The sequence below is a fragment of the Hyaena hyaena genome, unplaced genomic scaffold (assembly GCF_003009895.1).
Source record: "Hyaena hyaena isolate Hyena2069 unplaced genomic scaffold, ASM300989v1 scaffold_308, whole genome shotgun sequence".
Taxonomy (NCBI): domain Eukaryota; kingdom Metazoa; phylum Chordata; class Mammalia; order Carnivora; family Hyaenidae; genus Hyaena; species Hyaena hyaena.
In genome coordinates, this window is record NW_024080942.1 from 911,863 (window position 1) to 929,581 (window position 17,719).

A 17,719-nucleotide genomic window follows, 5' to 3' on the forward strand; every position below is an offset into this window, starting at 1 on the left:
TGGCCACGCGGGGCCCCAGAGCCGTGCGTCCGGCAGTCATGGCACCTGCGGCCGCCGGGCCCCCGGAGGTGGTTCGCGCGGCGCAGAAGGACGACTACTACCGCGGCGGGCTGCGGAGCGCGGCGGGCGGCGCCCTGCACAGCTTGGCGGGTGAGGCCCTGCTTGGGGCCGGGGGTGAGGCCCAGGCACTGGCGCAAGCTTCTGGGGAGAGGGAGCCCCGGGCTGAGGGCGACGCCAGGGGGGACGCTCGGACACCAGTGCAGATTCGCGGCCGGGGGTTCTGGGAGGGGAGAGGGCGAGCGGAATAAACGGGTGGCACTTCACTTTGACATGTCTTGTGTCGAGGAACGTTCTCGGTGCTTCACAAACGCCACCCGTTTGGCTCTCTAAACGCCGTTTCCAGGCGGGACTCGGTCGGTGTTCCCCTTTCTCCAGAGGGAAACTGGGGTTCCACAGACTTCTTGTAACTTGTCTGAGGTTACAGCCAGCAGCGTGGGGGGCTGGGGTTGATGCTGGACGGCGGGCCCGGCTTGTGTTCTGAGTTGCCCTGCTCCGCCGCCTGTCCTTGTGGCCCGTCCGGGCTCGAGAACAGTAAGCCCCGTGGGTCCCAGAGCGGCCGGCGGCCGGCGCGGGAGGTTCTCGGGATTCGCGGCGGCCCAGAGGTAGGAGACACGGGGCTGAGTGCGTAGCGGGGAGGCCAGGACAGGGAGGGCGGTGGCTTAGGACAGACTCGGCCCCGGGGGGGGGGGGGGAGCTGGGCCTTGGCAGCAGGAGGAGCGGGAAGGATTGGACTTGAACTTTGCCACCTCGCCCCCTCGACCTCCTCTCAGGTGCGAAGAGATGGCTGCAGTGCAGGAGGGAGATCGAGCTGCTGTCGGACGTCGCCTACTTCGGCCTCACCACACTTGCAGGTAACAGGCCAGGCGGGACCTTGAGACCAAGGGGCCCACAACACACCGAGCCTGGGGACAGGGGTCGCAGAGCTGCCAGCAAAGAAGCGCCCGGAGGTGCTTCCCAGTGGCCCTGGCCCCGATGCAGTCTCAGGGGAGAAGGGGACCCTGATGCCCTCCCACGCAGGAGATGCCAGGCCCCGAGCCCCAGCTGGAGCGTCTCAAAGTTCCAGGGTCACATCTGTGCCGTCCTCTCAGCCTTTGTTTCTGGGGACTTTCATCCTAGACTTTGTCCAAGCGGCCATTGGGACTGTTTGGGACTGAGTTCTGTGGCCGGACAGGGGTCCCAGCACTGAGCCCCATCACAGAGCAAGGGCAGCGGGGCCCCAGTGCAGCTCCATCCTTTAGAGGAAAGGTAGGGACCTGATAGCAAGATCCAGTGCAGAGAGAGAGAAATGGACGGTGGGCCCCAGCCTCAGTTTCCCATGAGGGTCAGCGCCACCCCCCAACCCCGGCAGGCTACCAGACCCTCGGGGAAGAGTACGTTGGCATCGTGCAGGTGGACCCGTCCCAGAGCCGAGTGCCCTCAAGGCTGCGCCGTGGCGTGCTGGTCGCGCTGCACACCGTCCTGCCCTACGTGCTGGACAAGGCCCTGCTGCACCTGGAGCACGAGCTGCAGGCCGATGCCGACAGCGCCAGGCCCTCGCAGGGCAGCCTGGCAGCCGGCGGCCGTGGCCGGTCCGGAGCGAGGCTCTGGGTGCAGCGGCGCGTGGCTGCCCTGACTGAGCAGCAGAAGAGGGTGCTCCTGCGGGCCGTGCTGGCGCTCAGGCAGGGCCTCGCCTGCCTTCAGCGGCTCCATGTTGCCTGGTTCTACATCCACGGTGCCTTCTACCACCTGGCCAAGAGGCTCACGGGAGTCACTTACGTAAGTAGCCGGTGCTGTCCTGCTTGTTGTGCTCTGGACCGTTTGCGCCCGGGTTCTGTGGGCTAACAGCCACAGCGTCAGAGCCAAGGTCCTCTACTGAAAAGCCAAGGTTTTATCCTGTCGTGTTTTGCCAGAAGGTCCTAGAAGTCCAATTTCCAGAAGCTCTGAGGGAAGCACACATCTGTCTCCCTGAAGGCAGCACTTGTGAGCCGCCCTGCGTTTAATCTGAGGCCCACCTGAGGCTTCAGGCTCCTGGGTCCATGCCCGCTGCTTCCCAGCTGCCCCGGTGGAGGGTCACGTGCGGGGACACCTGTTGCTGGCAGGGTCTTCCCTGGTCCAGGCCTTCCAGTCAGCCCCACCTCGCATCCTGTTCCTTACCTGGTGCCGTGGTTTCCCGATTCACCCAGAAAGTCTCGCCTCAGGCCCCTTGGCCACACCCTTGCTCGCCTCCCTTGGCCACACTACCCTGGGTGCCTGGCTCTCTCCTCTCCAGCCTCAGCCCTCTGCGCTCACTCGTGAGAGCTGATGGCTCTGATGGCTCACCGCCCCAGCGTCAGCCAGGGTGTGTACTGAGCAGTCCTAGCGAAGCGCCTGGAGACAGACGCAGTCTCCGCCCAGACAGAAGCCTTTTGCTCTCCTGGGGCCCCAGGCGCTGCTGCCCAGCTCTCCTCTGCCCGGGTGCGTGGGGCCTGGCTTGGGGGCTCTCAGCTGAGGGAAGGGAGACCAGAGTGGAGGGCAGCCGGCTTTCTTTTCAGGGGTGTGGCCGGAAGTTGCCTCCATTGGTAGCTGCAGGGCCACGGGGGGCAGGTGTCTCCCCGAAAGCGGGGAACTTCGCGTACATGACAGAGGAGCTGGTTAGCACTACCTGCCTGTGTGCCTTTTCCCTGCCCACTGGGGTTCTTCTCCGGCTGCTTTGCAAGTGCTTTCTCTGCAGTGTGGGTCCTCAGATGTGCCCCTTCACCCCCCAAATCCCCATCTGCAGCCAGTGACTGCAGATATGGGAGCCCTGCTCGGCGCTTGGTCCCGCTGGGCATGAGGCGTTGAGCTCTCCTGCATCGTCTCCCACCCGGTACTCAGCCCCTGCAAGGCACCCCTGCCCTCCTCACTCAGCCAAGAGGGCCCCCCCATATTGTGTGCCAGGAGGGCAGGGTTTGGCCTCATCCCATTGGGCACTCTATTGCCAGGGGGTGTCCTGGCCCCCACGGGGCTTGGTGCTGTGTCTACTGATCACGTGATTGTTCCTTCTGACCCTTGACAGCTTCGCGTGCACTCCCCATCCGCAGAGGACCCGAGGGCTCGTGAAAGCTACAGGCTGCTGGGATTCATCTCCTTGCTGCACTTGGCCTTGTCCGTGGGGCTGCAGCTCTACAGCTTCCGGCAGAGGCAGCGCGCGCGGCGGGAGTGGAAGCTGCATCGCGCCCTGTCTCACCGCAGGTGCGGGAGCCGGTCCCCGGGACAGGGCTGTGGCTGGGGACTTAGCGTTCTGGTGGATCAGGGCAGGCACTGCAAGGACCCTGGAGGTTAAATTACGGTCTCTCCCTGCCACGTCTCCAGGAGCCACGTGGAAGAGAAAGCCCCTTCCAGAAACTCCTTGTGTACCCTGTGCCTGGAGGAGCGCAGACACTCGACAGCCACGCCCTGCGGCCACTTGTTCTGCTGGGAGTGCATCACCCAGTGGTGTGACACCAAGGTGGGTGTGCCAGGGTCCGCAGCCGTGAGTGGGGAGGCAGGCCCCACAAGCAGGCGCCACTGGCCACCCGGGAATCCGGAAGGAAGCCTGTCCCAGAAACCTCCTCTCCCGGGGGGGGGGGTAGAGGGTGGGAGCCTTTTAAACCTCCCAGATGCGCCGCACGCGGGGCCTATCTGGAGTCAAGGTGCGGCGGCCGTGCAGCCTGAGGTGTTGCTGGGGCAGCTGCCGGGCCGCGAGGTCCTGCTCCTAGCGCCCCCCCCCGCCCCCCGCACGCCCCTTGGACGGCCCTCCCCGGTGGGTGGATGTCTGCTGTTACTGCCCACGGGGGCGCCCCCAGGATGCACAGCTGCCTGCCCCACTCTCGCGAGACCACGGGGTGGTGGGGTCTACCCAGCCAGGGTCTGGGTCTGCCGAGAGCAGGGAATGCCGCGTCCTCTCTTCCCTCTGGGCTGACTCCAGGGAAGACTTGGGTTCCTGGGCCCCCACGGCCTGGGGGTGGGAGGGGGTGCGCACACAGGTGAGATAAACAAGGGATGTGATGCTCAGTTAGACACCTGTTCTCCTCCTACCTGGAGACATCTGCCTCCACAGATCGGCCAAGGGGCATTGCTTAGAGCCTATGCACGGGGCTCACAGTGGCCGTGGCCTCACAGCCTGGGTGGAGCGGACTCAGAACCACCCCCCATGAAGTGTCCTTACTGGGCGGGTCCCACTGGATTGTACCATAGCCTCCACTTTGGGGCCCCTGCTACCATTCAAGGGATTCCCCGAGAACACAGGTACGGTCCCGGTCAGGGTCGGTCCCGGGCAGCGACACCTAGCAGGAGATCCGCGGACCTTCCTGGGGACAAGGGAATCCGACCTGTCCTTCAAGGGCGGGGCCGCAAGGACTGAGCTGGACAGGACATGCTCGCTCATTTCTGGAAGCGCAGCTACTGCCGCCCTTCCGACCCAGCCCTCTGTGGCAGCCAGGTGTGCCCTCGCCCGGCCCATCACCACATGGGACAGGTTGGCTGTCTCCTTGGCCTGGTCAGTGTCCCCAGCTCCGCTACCCCAGGGTTGAGGCCTTCTCTTCAGGTTTGTGACTACTGAGAAAAGTGGGTTTTTAAAATCGTCTTTTCTTTTAAAAATTTTTTTTAATGTTTTTATTTTTACTTCTGAGAGACAGAGCACGAGTGGGGGAGGGGCAGAGAGAGAGGGAGACACAGAATCCAAAACAGGCTCCAGGCTCTGAGCTGTCAGCACAGAGCCTGACACGGGACTCAAACCCACAAACTATGAGATCATGCCCTGAGCCAAAGTCAGACGCTCAACCGACTGAACCCCTGGGGTGCCCCTGAAATCATCTTAATCCGAAGTTGAGAGAGACACGTGCACGTACCATGTGTCACTGCAGGAGACCTGCTGTGGGAGCGCGCGCGGCCCGCATGACCCTTCTGCTTCCCCTGCAGATGGAGTGCCCTCTCTGCAGGGAGAAGTTCCCTCCCCAGAAGCTCGTCTACCTGCGACACTATCGCTAACCTGCCCAAGGACAGAGGAGCCCAGGAGCCTCAGCGTCAGGACAGTCCCTATCCGTTCCCGAGGTTAACCCGCACAGAAACATTACATTCTCAAGTTTTACTTCGTGTCACGTAGCAACTCTGCCAGAAGCTTGGGAGACAGAGGCTGGATCTGCCGGCGGCACAGCCGGTCTGAGGCTTGGGTTCCACCTGCTCTGTGGACCCCGAGCCCACGGCGCTGGCGGCCAGCAGAGTCCCGCTGGGGGGCCAGCCACGCCACACCGCCACCGTGGCATAGCCGGGTCGTTTCTCAGCTCACGTGCTGAGAGAACGGTTGTGTCGAGCCCGTGGTGAGGGTTTGGCCCGAACGGGCAAGTGTGGCGAAGAGCAGAGCACATGGCTCAACAGCCGTTGAGCCACCAGCCACAAAGACCCAAATCCTTGCCCTCGTCACCAGAGGCAGCTACCTGTGGCTCAGGCACATCCGTTCACAGAGCAGAAAGGCTCTACCCAAGGTCGGCACGTACCCTTAACACACACTCGTTTGTTTCCCATCCTAGAAGGTGAAGTCTGTGTCTCTGCGGAGGTCGGCCTGCAGTTTGGGTGCAGGGCTGCTGCGGGGAGGTTCTCTGCTGCTCAACACCTAACTCACAGGCGCCCGGAGCTCAGCCCTCCCCGAGGCCGGGCACGCTGGCTGCTCACACCTGCTTCCTGCCACAGTTTTGTTACTTTTAGGCCTTCAAAAGTATTTAACTTGTGCCAGAGCTAAGACTTTGCCATAAACTTTAGGAAACGAGCCCCGCAGAATGTAGGAAAATTAAGGCCAGAAGGGTGAACCGGAAATCAGGTCCATGAAGGGTCAGAACCTGCGGTCAGGATGTCGCGTTCCCTGTGCGAGTTCACATCGTGGGCTTCTGAGAGCGGCCTGCACACGGTTGTTCGGGAACACGTGGGTCCACAACAGGCCCCGCGACCCCTGGATGGGGAGGAGCCCGAGAGGCTCCAAAGTCCCTGAGGCCCGTTACCGATGCTCTGAACAAATGCAAACAATTTCCTGTCCTGTTTGGAGCCTGAGCATTTGCTAGAAAACAGTACGAAGAATGGAAGCATCTGGAGTTTGAGCATCTCTGGTGCTACAGTGTCACGTTAAAAGTACGGATTTGAAAAGTCACTTAAATACCAAGATTAAAATACCGGACGATGTACACAAAAGGTCTTAATCTGGCCTCTCAGAATCAAGAGGAGCTCAATTTCAGCTCTCCAAAAATTGGCAAAAGAAAAGCCAGACAATAAGCACAATCAGTGCCTGAAACCCTCGATGGATGGGACGCTGGCCAGAGCTGCGCACCCGCACCTCAGGGAGCAGGTCTGCACCCCAGCACCCGCACCCCCGGGACCGCCCTGCTCACCCCTGCAGCGGCCGTGGGGCTCCTGGCCGGGCCTGCTTGGCACCAGCTCGCTGTAGTGTTCAGATAAAGACGCCACGAGAAAGGGGACACCGTCTTTAATAAAGTTGGAATTAAAAAGTCACTTAGTAAAATGTTTACGAGTATTGTTTTTATCACATCAAAAAAGTTGACATGCGGGTCAGAGTTCTGTTTTCCCATAGAAAGTGAGAAGCCGTGTGTTAAAACCCACAAATTGGTCTGCTCTCGCCAGTTGTTTCTATAAAGGGGCCGCTGCATGAGATCAACTTTAAATTAATCAAAAACAAACAACTCTTCAGGTATCAAAGAAATGTGTCAAAATAATTCCAAACAATTAAAATATAATATATATATTTATAATTCCAGGCCCTCAAAAGCAATCACGGTAGTTAAGAACAGAGTTTTGAGTCATTATGATAGAGACCAACTTCAAACATCTCTGGTGAGATGAAACTGGGAAACTGGCATTAGAACTCCAGAGTTCCTTGAAAGTCACCTTTCAAATGTTCTTCCAAAGCGCAGGAATCAGGTTAGCCTCATCCTCCGGCTGGGCGACGTGGCGGCGGGGGCGAGAGCTGGCTCCTCCCGTGCAGGTCTGTTCCAGGGCCGCACCAGGGCCGCACCAGGGCCGCGCGACGACCGCGACTACCTGCCCCTCCCCTCCCCCCAGCCTGCAGTTTACTAGAATTCCATCCTTTAGAACACCTGAATGTCACTGAAAAATAAATCAATGCAATTTGGTTTAAATGTCAGTTTCTTCAAGAACCTGATGTTTCAGTTACAAATAATTGAAGCTCCTTTTTAAAAAGAAAATTCGACTCCCTCGAAATCAACTACTTAATGTGGCGGAAGAAGGCGTGGCTACGGCGGCGCAGAAGCGTCCTGGGCCTCCGGTGGGGCCGCCTGAGCACCTAGCTCGCAAACGTCTTGCCCGCGTCCTCCTTCCCCTTGTAGGTCCTCTTGCCGTGCGTGAACGGGATGTACCGGTACTTTATCATGTGCTGCGGACAAACAGGTGCAGTTTACAACGGCTTCGTTCGCGACGAGCCTTCTCCAAATCGGAATCCTGCTCTTCTCTACACACAGGGCAACGAAACCAGCACCCAACAGGCCTCTAGTCCCCTCCCCCACAGCGACCTGGCAAGACTCTCCTGCCCGCGCCGGGCCCCCCAAGCCCACCGAGCTCCCTGGAAATCCCGAGAGTGGGGGAAAGGTTTTTAAAACCCCGTACATGCAGGAAGGGCTGGGGCGGGGCTGGGGCCCCAGGATGGGAGGTGCCTGGACCCTGCCGATACCCGGGGGTGGGGGTGGGGACGCGGGGGGACAGGCTGCCCTGGGATGTGTTTGAGGTACCGTCAGCGTGACACACCGTGACTGTCCAGCAGGGCCTGGGCTCCGAGCCCCCGGGGACATCACGCCGGAGAGGACAGCGCGGCTGAACTGAGGGCCTTTCCCACCGGCCCCCGAAGAGCTGCCTGCTAACAGCTAGACTGTGGGGCAGGTCTGTGTGGCCACCTTGATGCGAAGGGGCTGTGCCCTGTCCCTGCTGCAAACCTGCCGAAGCTTCAGGACACTCGTGTACAGAGAAGACCCAGGCGGGGCCCTCCGTCAGCACCTCCCGGTGCCGCCCGCGCTCACCTTGATCTGCCTCTTCATGGTGATGCAGAAAAGCATGATGAAGTACATCACCAGGATGGGCCAGAACACTGGGACATTGAAAGCCTCAAAGAAGGTGCAGGCCATGGCCACGAGGATGCCCTTGGTTGCCGCGTGCCTTAAAGCAGGGGAGGTGGTCAGTGCCGCTGGCGGCCCCCGGCCACCGAGGGCCACGGCCACATCCCTACTCGGGGCAGCAGTGGCACGGCGCATCCTCCACGGAGCGCACAGCACGCGACCAGGCACCCACTTCCTCGGTCCCTTGAGAGTCCTGTTTTCTTCCAAAATCACACGGGGTACAAAACCTCGCCACTCAGGCCAACAGCTCCAGGACACCTCGGGGGGCTCATGTCTGCCGCGTGGACGCCCTGGGCTGTGCGGCGAGGAGGGGGTCCCGGCCGCTGCCTCCAGCTCAGGGCCCTGCCTACTGATTCGGGCCTACCTGGGTCTCCCTTTGTTGCAGGACAAAGGCAGACTTCCCTGGGGGCCTGCGGGGCCATCCCGCCCACAACCTGCTCCTCCCGGGCAGTGTCCTCACTTCAGTAACCCCCCGCCCCCCCCCCCCCCCCCCCCCCCCCCGCAGCAGATGGACTGCAGAGGAGCCTCCGAGTCCCCCACATGCATCTGGGATGCAAAGTAAAGGGTGGCAGCTTATTCCCCTTGGGTTTTTGCTCCTACAAATACGGATGAGGTCACCGCCCTAATGCTGTGGGGGGGTCACCTGTCCACCTTTCACACCCCTCCTTGTGCAACAACGCACAGATATCACCACCTACGGGAGGTCTGCGGGGACAAGCCAGGTCCCATCCCAAGCACGGCACGAGCAGGGGTGCAGTTCGAGGAGGCACATCTCCCTCCTGACCCCGCAGCTGCAACATGCCCGGACCCTCTGGCCCGAAGCAGCTTCTCTTTTGCTCGTTTCAAGGAGCACTGGTGCGAACTGGCAACCAGGAAAGCCCCCCCGGCACCGGGCTGTCCCACAGAGGCCCCTGTGACCCGCCCCCACGCCTCACTGAGCACAGGACCCCCTACGAGTCAGTGTCCAAACCGCACAACGAATGTCTCGTTTCTCTAAGAAGCGTCCACGGCCACTGGAGCCAGAACCTCTATTCTCAGCCCCGTCACACGGAGGACAAGTCTCTTTCTCAACTACCCTAAGGACACTCACCAAAACTTAAACTCTGGAAGCCTTCGAATAAAAGGCCGGAACTCCTCATTCTGTTTGGTTGGTAACGAGGGGCCGTCATCTGAAAGGGAGAATGTCAGTGAGACAGGGCACGTGTCTCCTCCGTCTGTCCCCAACACTGCATTTATGAGCTTCTCCCTAAAGCTTCTGATCGAGCAGGACTGACGTGTGAGACAACAGATTTACGTGAGTTAACCAAACACAACATGAATCTTCAGCTGACTTAGAAATCGATTCACCATAGGGCGCCTGGCTGGTTCAGTCGGCTGAGTGTCCGACTCTATTTCAGCTCAGGTCACGATCCCAGGATGATCGCAGGGTCATGGGATCGAGACCCACATGGCTCTGCGCAGAGCGTGCGTTCTGCTTGAGATTCTGTCTGCCCCTCCCCCACTTAGGCACATGTGCATATGCACACTCTCTCCCTTTCACACACACAAAAAATAAAAAATAGCAATTCACTGCAGAGAGAGAAGAACATGCGCTCAAGTGGGAGAGGTGTGGGGAGGGGGTGAGGGGAGGGGAGGGAGAGAAAGAGAGAATATCTTAAGTAGGCTCCACGCTCGGCACAGAGCCTGATGAGGGGCTCGATTCCACCACCCTGGGATCATGACCTGAGCTGAAATCAAGAGTCAAACACACTCAACCGACTGAGCCACAGGCAGCCCCAGAATGTTTTAGAACGAACGCCTGCCCGGCTTAAACAACTGCATGAATGCTGCAGCGCCTCCTGGTGGCCAGGCACGCGCCAGCGGAGCCCACAGGGGATGTGCCTGGCAAAAGGCCGCTCAGGAAGCTGCCCTCCTCACCAACCATGAGCAGTCAGGCTGCCCCACCCACCCTGCCCAGCTACACAGGGGGAAACTGAGGCCTACAAGGTCTCTCAGTCACCTCCTAATTCCCCCAAATGACCACAAACCAAGTGCTATTTCCTTTACTGTTTTCATTAAACAGCCCAGAGAAAAAAGGCACAGGCTTCTGGTCACAATGTGAACATTCTGGAGAAAACGTCTAGTACTCGGGAAGTGCGCATCTGCCATCACGAGGAGGATTATGTGAGCAGGCAGCTGCGTCTAAGTTTTTACAACAGTGGCACCAGACATGCTGGCAGAGTGAGGACCCCCATCTGTCTGTGTGCCCCCCTCCCAGGCCAACCAGTCAGGTGTGGACATGGCCCCCTGACCTGGCCCAGGGATGGCCAGGAGCAGCGTGAGATGAGAACTTTTCAACCCATCATCCGGGAAATCAGAAAGCGCTACCCTCAACGGGGCCCAACCATCAGTGGTCAGGATCCCAGTGGCCTCCGCTGGTCCCAGCAAGCTGCCCGTGGAAACTTCCTGTTTCCCAGGAAGGGGACCTACCCATTGAGTGTAGCAGGACTCTGAGAGGCTGGCTGTGAGTGCCACCCCTGCCCCCGTGCACTCCGCCACGTGGCCTCCAACAAGCCCCACAACGCTGCGCCTCCCCTCCCTCGTCTACAGAACGGAGCACCTGGCCCACGTGCTTGCAAAGGTGTAAGACCTCGCTCTACACACAGATTTGTCATCACCAGGGTTCTACATACATTTAAACAGCAAAATGACAGTGTCAGAAGTTTAGATTTCAAAGGTTTCTAGAGAAAACGAGGCAATCTGTGAAGTACACAAACCCACAACTCTCCCAACAAACAACCTAGCGGACGGCCTCTATCCTACCTGAGTCTTCCATCAAGGAAGGGTCCACTTTCGGAGAAAGAAAAGCTATGAAAAGATTGAGGTGGTAGATCCCCAAGGCGTAGGTCACGATGTACCAGCCCTGCAGGAGAAGGAAGGAGGCACGGTCAGTGGCACGCCTCAACACCCGCCCCCGGACCGGCCCGCCTGGCGCACCGGGAACGTCTGACCCCGTCTTAACTGAACTTCTAAGTATTCACAGCTGACTTACAGGAGGAGATAGCAACAAGAGACAGAGAGGCACAGCGGGCACCCATGACGACAGTGTATCTCAAAGACCTGGTGAGCGTGACCATGGACGGCACAAACGGAGAACTCCAAGGCTGGAGCTGTTCGCACGTGGTGCCTGAAGCTACCAGCCCCCACATCGGGAACGCAGCAGAGGACGATTTCACAAAGCCACCCGCCTGAGCTGCGCCACGGCCCCGGGCGGGCATGGACCGGGCACCGAGTGGCGCTGGTGGGCACGCCTGGGCCAGGCCCCGCCTTGCCAATGCTGCCTGAACCAGAGCCCGGGGCCTGAGCCGTCACTCAGGATGTGCTGGCCACCATTCCCTCCAGTGGGCCCCTCACAGCACGCCGCACTGGTCACAGGTGCTAATAATCTCTGCCCAGAAGAAATCTAGAACCGGAAAATGAGGAAGTCAAGAATGAGACTCAGGGTGGCCAAACCCACCCGGGAGATGCAAATACATGGAGAGGCCGGCACAACCCGTGACATACGCACTGCGTCAAGCGTACCTGATGAGACCAACACATGCCGTGTTGATTCTAAAAGCCTAAAAAATTTGCATGCAAACAAGATGAGATCTTTCTGCCTTAATATTTTTCCAGTCTAGACGTGCAAACTACAGGCTAGACGTGGATGCCAGCAGTCTACCGCTGACGCCGCTCCGAGCTGCGGCACCACGGCTGAGCGATGCCGAAGCAGGTGCGAACTCGGTTCAGAAGACAGAAAGGTGAGCCTGCGCGAGATGCACCCGTCCCGCCAGCACCGCTACATCAAGGCCTCTGGGTCGTTCTGTCTACTACGGAATGGACCAAGTTCCCACTCAAACAACAACCCTACAGACAATGACAGTAAACTCAACACCAACTTTAAACCAGCCGTGCAGTCCAGCCACGGGGACCACGGAACGGCCCCACGGCCCCCGTGCTGAACGGTGTCAGGCTCACATACAGGAAACACGCACGGCCAACGCACAAGAGTCTACGCTCAGTTCAAGTGAGAATTTCCCACAGCACTAGACACACGTGGAGCCCGGGACACAAGCGTGTTGACCAGCAGGCCCGTGCCCTCCTATATCCTGGGAAACATCTGGAACGAAGGCATCTGCTTTAAAAGAGGAAAACCTTTCCCAGCTACAGAGGAGAAAAGGCTCTGGACAAGGCGTGCACCCTGCCGGCCTCCAGATGTAAGGGAACATCAAATCCCTTCCACCCACGGCCTCCAGGGACTTCACGCCTAGGAACCAGGGGGCACTGGAGATCACACGGCAAAGGGGATGTCTGAGGACATCACCTGAGCTGAAGAAACAGCCTCAAACCCACCTCCGGTCACTAGGTCTCAGATTCAACTACCCATACTCTCCTCGGCCTCATGAAAGGTGACAGAGAAACAGCTAAGCCCTCGGGATGTTCAGGGAACGAGGTGGCTGGTCCAGAAGGTTTGGTCATCCCAGGGTCTCGCACAGCGGGAGTCCCAAGGCAGGGTTGGAGGACACCAGAGGGTCCGCTGTCCAGGCCAGGCCAGTGGAGTGTCACCAGGCCCTAGGTGGACATCAAGACTGTCCTGGGAACTCTCACCACAGGGTATGACAAACCTAGGGTGAACTGCGGACAATCCTGTTTTATAATACAGTCGCCAGAATTTTTCTTACACTTAATCCTTAACTGAAAATTGACTTATCAGAGGTGGTTTCCTTCACGGCAAAACCTCCTCCCCCAAAGACCTAGGAAAACCAGCCCCCCACACCCGGGCCCCTGGGAGCCGGCCACACCCACCTGCAGCAGGTAGACTCGAATCATGTACACGAAGCTCAGGCCCAGTGTCACCACCCATCGCACAGCCGTGTAAGGTGTGGACTTGTCTAGCCAGGACTGATAGATCTAGAAAGACAAGAGTTCACATGCACTGTGCAGCCCCCGGGATGCCTGCTGCAAAGCACACTTCCTGTGGACGTTCGGCTGCAGACCTTTAAGTGTCCAGCACTGAGCAGGGACTACGACTAACCCACAACTGCAGTCACTCCCGGGGCAGGTCCAGCCTGTCAGCACACACTCTAGACACTCCCTCTTAGCAGACGGTCCTGGAGCAGCAGCCTCAGCAGTCGTTGTGACCACACCTAACTTCACCCAAGAGCGCTGGGAGTGTGTGCACCTTACACGGTCCCAAGCCCCCCCCCTTCCCCCCTCCGGCCGCCCCAAGCTGGCCTCAGCCCTGCCCAGCAGCCCCAGGCAGACCTTGTGGCTGCTCTCGGACCAGTCAGCCACAGGCTGACCCCGGCGGTGTGGGCACCGAAGCAATGGAGCTTCCGGAAGGAGCCCTTGGTTCTAGCTGTACATGCGTGTGCACGCACGGGTAATTAGCAGACGTACGTGCACTAATTTTCATTCTCAAATTAAGTTTAATTTTTCAATTGTTAATTTTGTATGAAAAATTTCAATCATTCATAAAAATAAAAATCACCTGTCTTCAGTAATTATGAAATTTTCCAAATGTTTAATTTTAAAAACACATATATATATTTTTTCTTAGTTTATTGTCAAGTTGGTTTCCATAGAACACCCAGCGCTCATCCCAACACGTGCCCTCCTCCGTGCCCATCCCCCTCTCCCCCACCCCCATCAGCCCTCAGTTTGTTCTCAGCATTCAAGGGTCTCTCGGGGTTTGTCTCCCTCCCTCTCCCCCATTATTTTTCCCCTTCTTCTCCCCCACGGTCCTCTGTTAAGTTCCTTCTAATCCACCTATACGAAAACACATATATTTTTCATTCTAAGCCAAAACATCAGTATGTGCACCCGTTCACCGAGTCAGACCTCTGGACCCGGTGTGGGCGTGTGGCTGCAGGCACCGCTGACCACTGCAGGCCTCCGCACAGCCCACAAAACAAGGGCAGAGCTGGGTGAGGGGGCCTGAGGGCCCCTGGCCAAGTGGATGGGGAGGTGGGTGGACAGGAGAGAGGATGGTAAGGGCACAGCCGTGCCACTTGGGAGCTAAGAAGTGTTTTCGTCTTTGTAAAAGCAGTCGGGGAAAAGCACACAAAACAAGCATACGTGGCCCCCAGGCCTAAACCACCGCACAGCCCTTTACAGAGGCACGGAAGACAGAAGCAGCTGGCAGCGCAGCGCAGCTGGGCAGGGGGGCTGGGGGCGGGTCCGCCCCTCTTCCTGGGTGCGCGATCGGCCAGCACACTCGCCCGGCAGGAACCCCAGGCAGCCCGTTCGATCTCCGCTCCAACTACAGAGGAACCGACCTGGCCGAGTCTGGTGAAGAATCTGTACACCACAGAAGGCTTCCCGTGGACAGACTCTCCCACGCTGTCCCCTTCAGACATTCTGTACCTGAGAAAGACACACAAAAGACTTCAAGTTAAACAAGAAGCGCTCGAGGATTTCATCATTTTACCCCATTTCTATCAATACCACCAAGCACATTTTCTCAGCATGCACGGTTTCTTCCTTCTGGGTGTCTCCACCATGGGCTGTCCAGGAGAAAGACACAGCAAGAGGCCCTGGCGGAGAGCCAGCTGGCACGTGACACGCAGGGCAGCACAGGGTGGACCTCTGTTTCTGCTAATATCACCTGGGCCGCACTCCTCCCGCTGGCCCCTGGGAGCCGCCCTTGCTGACCGTGGAGTCGTGTGGACACAGCTTCCCTGGGGCCGCTGCACCCATGCCTCCCTCCCCTGCTCCATTCCTAGGGCTCCCCTCGGTACCCCATCTTCTCCCGGCCCTTCCCTGCTCCCCGTTCAGGCTGCTTCCCAGGGCACCGGCAGCCGGCCGTGCACGTCCTGGCCCTCCACTCCATGAACAGGGAAATGCCACATGATTCCCAGGGAGGGAGCCCCGGCCTGTGCCCAGCCCCCCGTCTGTAAGCGAAGGGACCCCCCTGGCTCCTGCCTCTGGGTTCCACCCGTCGTGGGTTCCACAAGGAGAATCAACTGATGAGAACCCGGATAACCACCTGAAGTGGCTTATCAGTCCCGTCTCACTGAGTCTCAAATAGTTTAAGCCACTTGCCCAAGGTCAGGAGCAGCTCTGCCTGACCTCGGGTTCTCCATCCAAGGTGCTGATGAAGATGCCCGGCCAGAGCTCAGCGCTGCCCCCAAACCTGTGCACGGCACCCTCCCAAACGAGTCTGCATCAACGTGTAACTGCGATCCCACAGCACTAGTTCCTGGAGCGGGCAGAAAAATGGGTAGAGGCCTCAAGTGTCAAGGAGGAGCCCCAGAAATGCCCTTTGCTCTCACGGGAGATGCAGGAAGTACAATTACATGCCTGAAGCCAGGCCCATCTCTTCGAGGGAGGTGCGGGTGTACATTCAACGGAGAGACTCTCCCACGGCTGGCCTCCCTGTTGAGGCCAGAGCCAGACCAGCAGAAAGCTACATCAGTAACGTGCCTGTCCTACGATCCTCACAAACGTCCCCTTCTTTCTCGTGTCTGTGACCAAACTATTCTGCACCAGAACGCCTTTACCCGAACTGAGGCGGGAAGAGCAACGTGGGCGGGGATGTGCCTGGCGGGCCCTGGGAGCTCGCACTAATACGAGAGGACAGAGCGGAAAACCTTCCGACACACGTCAGCCAACTTCTGACTGTCTGGCCAGTGGCACAAACAGCCTCACGCCACTCCCCACGTCTCCATGAAAGTCACCATCGTGGCAACATTAAGGAACTAAACTTTTAGAGGGTTCTGTCACCTTCTAGCGGTAGAACCTGAGCAACACTTCATGCTGACGTGTGAAAGGGGGAGACGGCACCTCGGCCCCCTCCCCAAAGGCTTCTCGCAGGGAGGGCAGTTGGCCGTGTCGGCCGTCAGGGCCTGGCAGAGAGGGAGCCTCCGCCAGACGGGCCAGCCCTGATTCTGGGTTAGGGCCAGCCTCGCACCAGCTTCTCTGTCCACATGCCTCTTCCCCTGCTCAGGCTGAAGGCCACCTCTTCGGAGAGGCCCTTCCGATCAACAATCCCCAAAGTCACTCATGTCACCTGGTTTTTATTCTACCTAACAACCATTTACTAATTTTCTTCCTCTTTATTTCTGTGTCTTATAAGAACGCGAGCTTCTTCAGGGGAGAACGTTGTCTAGCCCACTGCTGGGCCATCACCTAAAAGGACCAGTTCCATAACAGTAAGTTTACTGTTTAACGCTCAGTCACAAAGAAAACAAAGGAAAAAGCACTTTAACAAAACCCTTCCAAGGAGACCACGAGGGTCATGCCTGAAGCTGCACACAACTCTCTATGTGCCCAGTTCTGGGACCCTTCCCTGCCACAGAGCCCACACTCCTCAAACAGCAAGAGTGGCCCTTACAGGATTACATCCCGCCAGGCACTGGGCGGGGAGGGGGACACTGGGCCCTCCTCCCTCATTCCTCCTAGGTCCGAGGCACGAGAGTTTCGCCACAATCTCTGGTGCCGTTCCCTCCGCTCAAATGCCCTTCCAGACGTCACCTGCTCCTCCTCGGCAAAACCGCATTCCTCGGCCAGAGCTCCTCCCTCCCCTGGGCGTGCCCTTCTTGGACGTGGGCACCTGGCCCTGACCACAGCGCACCTGGCCGAGGTCACCCCCTGCGCCGAGCAGGATCTGGGACTCGGCCGCCGCGGGCGCTCCTCTCCCACGGGGGGTTCGACCCCGCAGGCCCACGGACAGCCCAGCCCCTCTGAGAGGAGCGAGCCCGGGGCAAACTTCCGGGGCTCACAGGCCGCTCTCCTCTCGGGACTTGAGGGAGCGCCCCGAAGAACGTTCACCGGCGCGGGCGGCTGTGGGCTGCGCGATCGCCGGCTCGGGAGCACTCTCGGGGGCGCAAAGTCGGCCTGGAGAACTTCCGACTTTTGTGGCCGTAATTTGCAGTATTTCCAGAGATCACCTTGGGCAACCTAACTCCTCACACCGACGCTTTCCTACCCAAATCCTACAGACAAGCCCCAGTGCCAAGCGAGGACCCGAGGAGGAGGAGCAGACGTCCCCGCGCGAGCCGGGGGCGGGCAGCCCACCCCGCCCAGGCCGTGCCCGCGGGCGGGGGCGGGAGGCGGTCACTGCGCGCCCCCCCGGGGCCGGGCCCCAGCCCCCGCCCGGCCTAGCCCGCCGCCGCGCCCGCACGGCCCCCGCCCCGTGCCTGGCCCAGCCCGCCCGGACCCCCGCCGCCCGCCGGCACCTCGCCGCTCCCTGCGGCCGAGCGCGGTCTCCGAGGGCCGCGGGAAGGAGGACGCGGGCAGGCGGCCGCGCCGGCGCTTCGCACGGTCCGGGAAGGGACAGCCGAGCACTTCCGCTCTGTCCTGTGCGGCACCGCCTCCGGAGCCTCCAAGATGGCCCCCGGGGCGGAGCCGAGAGCCTCCAACCATTTCCGCTTCCGGCGCGGGGGCCCAGGCCGTTGGCGGGGCGGTCCCCTCGGCGGAAGGGACGTCAGCGGCGGAAACGCGCCGGGTTGCGCATGCGTACTTGCGCCCTCGAGCTCCGGGACCGCACAACTCCAGTCCAGAGATTGCTATCGCCCAGAGACTGGCCCACGAGC

General features: G+C 59.6%; 2 protein-coding genes across 2 annotated transcripts; one reads left to right on the forward strand and one right to left on the reverse strand.

The window, feature by feature from the left end:
- On the forward strand, positions 1 to 6,534 carry PEX10 (peroxisomal biogenesis factor 10). The gene is made up of 6 exons (XM_039248297.1): positions 1 to 150; positions 831 to 911; positions 1,409 to 1,815; positions 3,074 to 3,249; positions 3,370 to 3,505; positions 4,957 to 6,534. The coding sequence occupies exons 1-6, from the start codon at positions 39 to 41 to the stop codon at positions 5,023 to 5,025; spliced, it is 981 nt and encodes a 326-aa protein (XP_039104228.1). The 5' UTR covers positions 1 to 38; the 3' UTR covers positions 5,026 to 6,534.
- Positions 6,535 to 6,546: 12 nt separating this feature from the next.
- On the reverse strand, positions 6,547 to 17,515 carry RER1 (retention in endoplasmic reticulum sorting receptor 1). Its single transcript, XM_039248298.1, has 7 exons — positions 17,363 to 17,515; positions 14,462 to 14,549; positions 12,990 to 13,094; positions 10,968 to 11,067; positions 9,256 to 9,334; positions 8,070 to 8,205; positions 6,547 to 7,432 (listed from the first exon to the last, which is right to left on the reverse strand). Exons 2-7 carry the CDS (start codon positions 14,540 to 14,542, stop codon positions 7,343 to 7,345), a joined length of 591 nt encoding a protein of 196 aa, XP_039104229.1. The 5' UTR covers positions 14,543 to 14,549; positions 17,363 to 17,515; the 3' UTR covers positions 6,547 to 7,342.
- Between the last annotated feature and the right edge of the window lie 204 nt (positions 17,516 to 17,719).

Coding starts and splice junctions, on each gene's coding strand:
- RER1 (XM_039248298.1), bottom strand. CDS start 14,542: ATGTCTGAAGGGGACAGCGTGGGAGAGTCTGTCCACGGGAAGCCTTCT. Junction 13,095..14,461: donor TCTTCACCAGACTCGGCCAG/GTCGGTTCCTCT, acceptor TTGTCTTTCTAG/ATCTATCAGTCCTGGCTAGA. Junction 9,335..10,967: donor TTCCTTGATGGAAGACTCAG/GTAGGATAGAGG, acceptor TCTCCCTTTCAG/ATGACGGCCCCTCGTTACCA.
- PEX10 (XM_039248297.1), top strand. CDS start 39: ATGGCACCTGCGGCCGCCGGGCCCCCGGAGGTGGTTCGCGCGGCGCAG. Junction 151..830: donor CGCCCTGCACAGCTTGGCGG/GTGAGGCCCTGC, acceptor ACCTCCTCTCAG/GTGCGAAGAGATGGCTGCAG. Junction 1,816..3,073: donor GGCTCACGGGAGTCACTTAC/GTAAGTAGCCGG, acceptor GACCCTTGACAG/CTTCGCGTGCACTCCCCATC.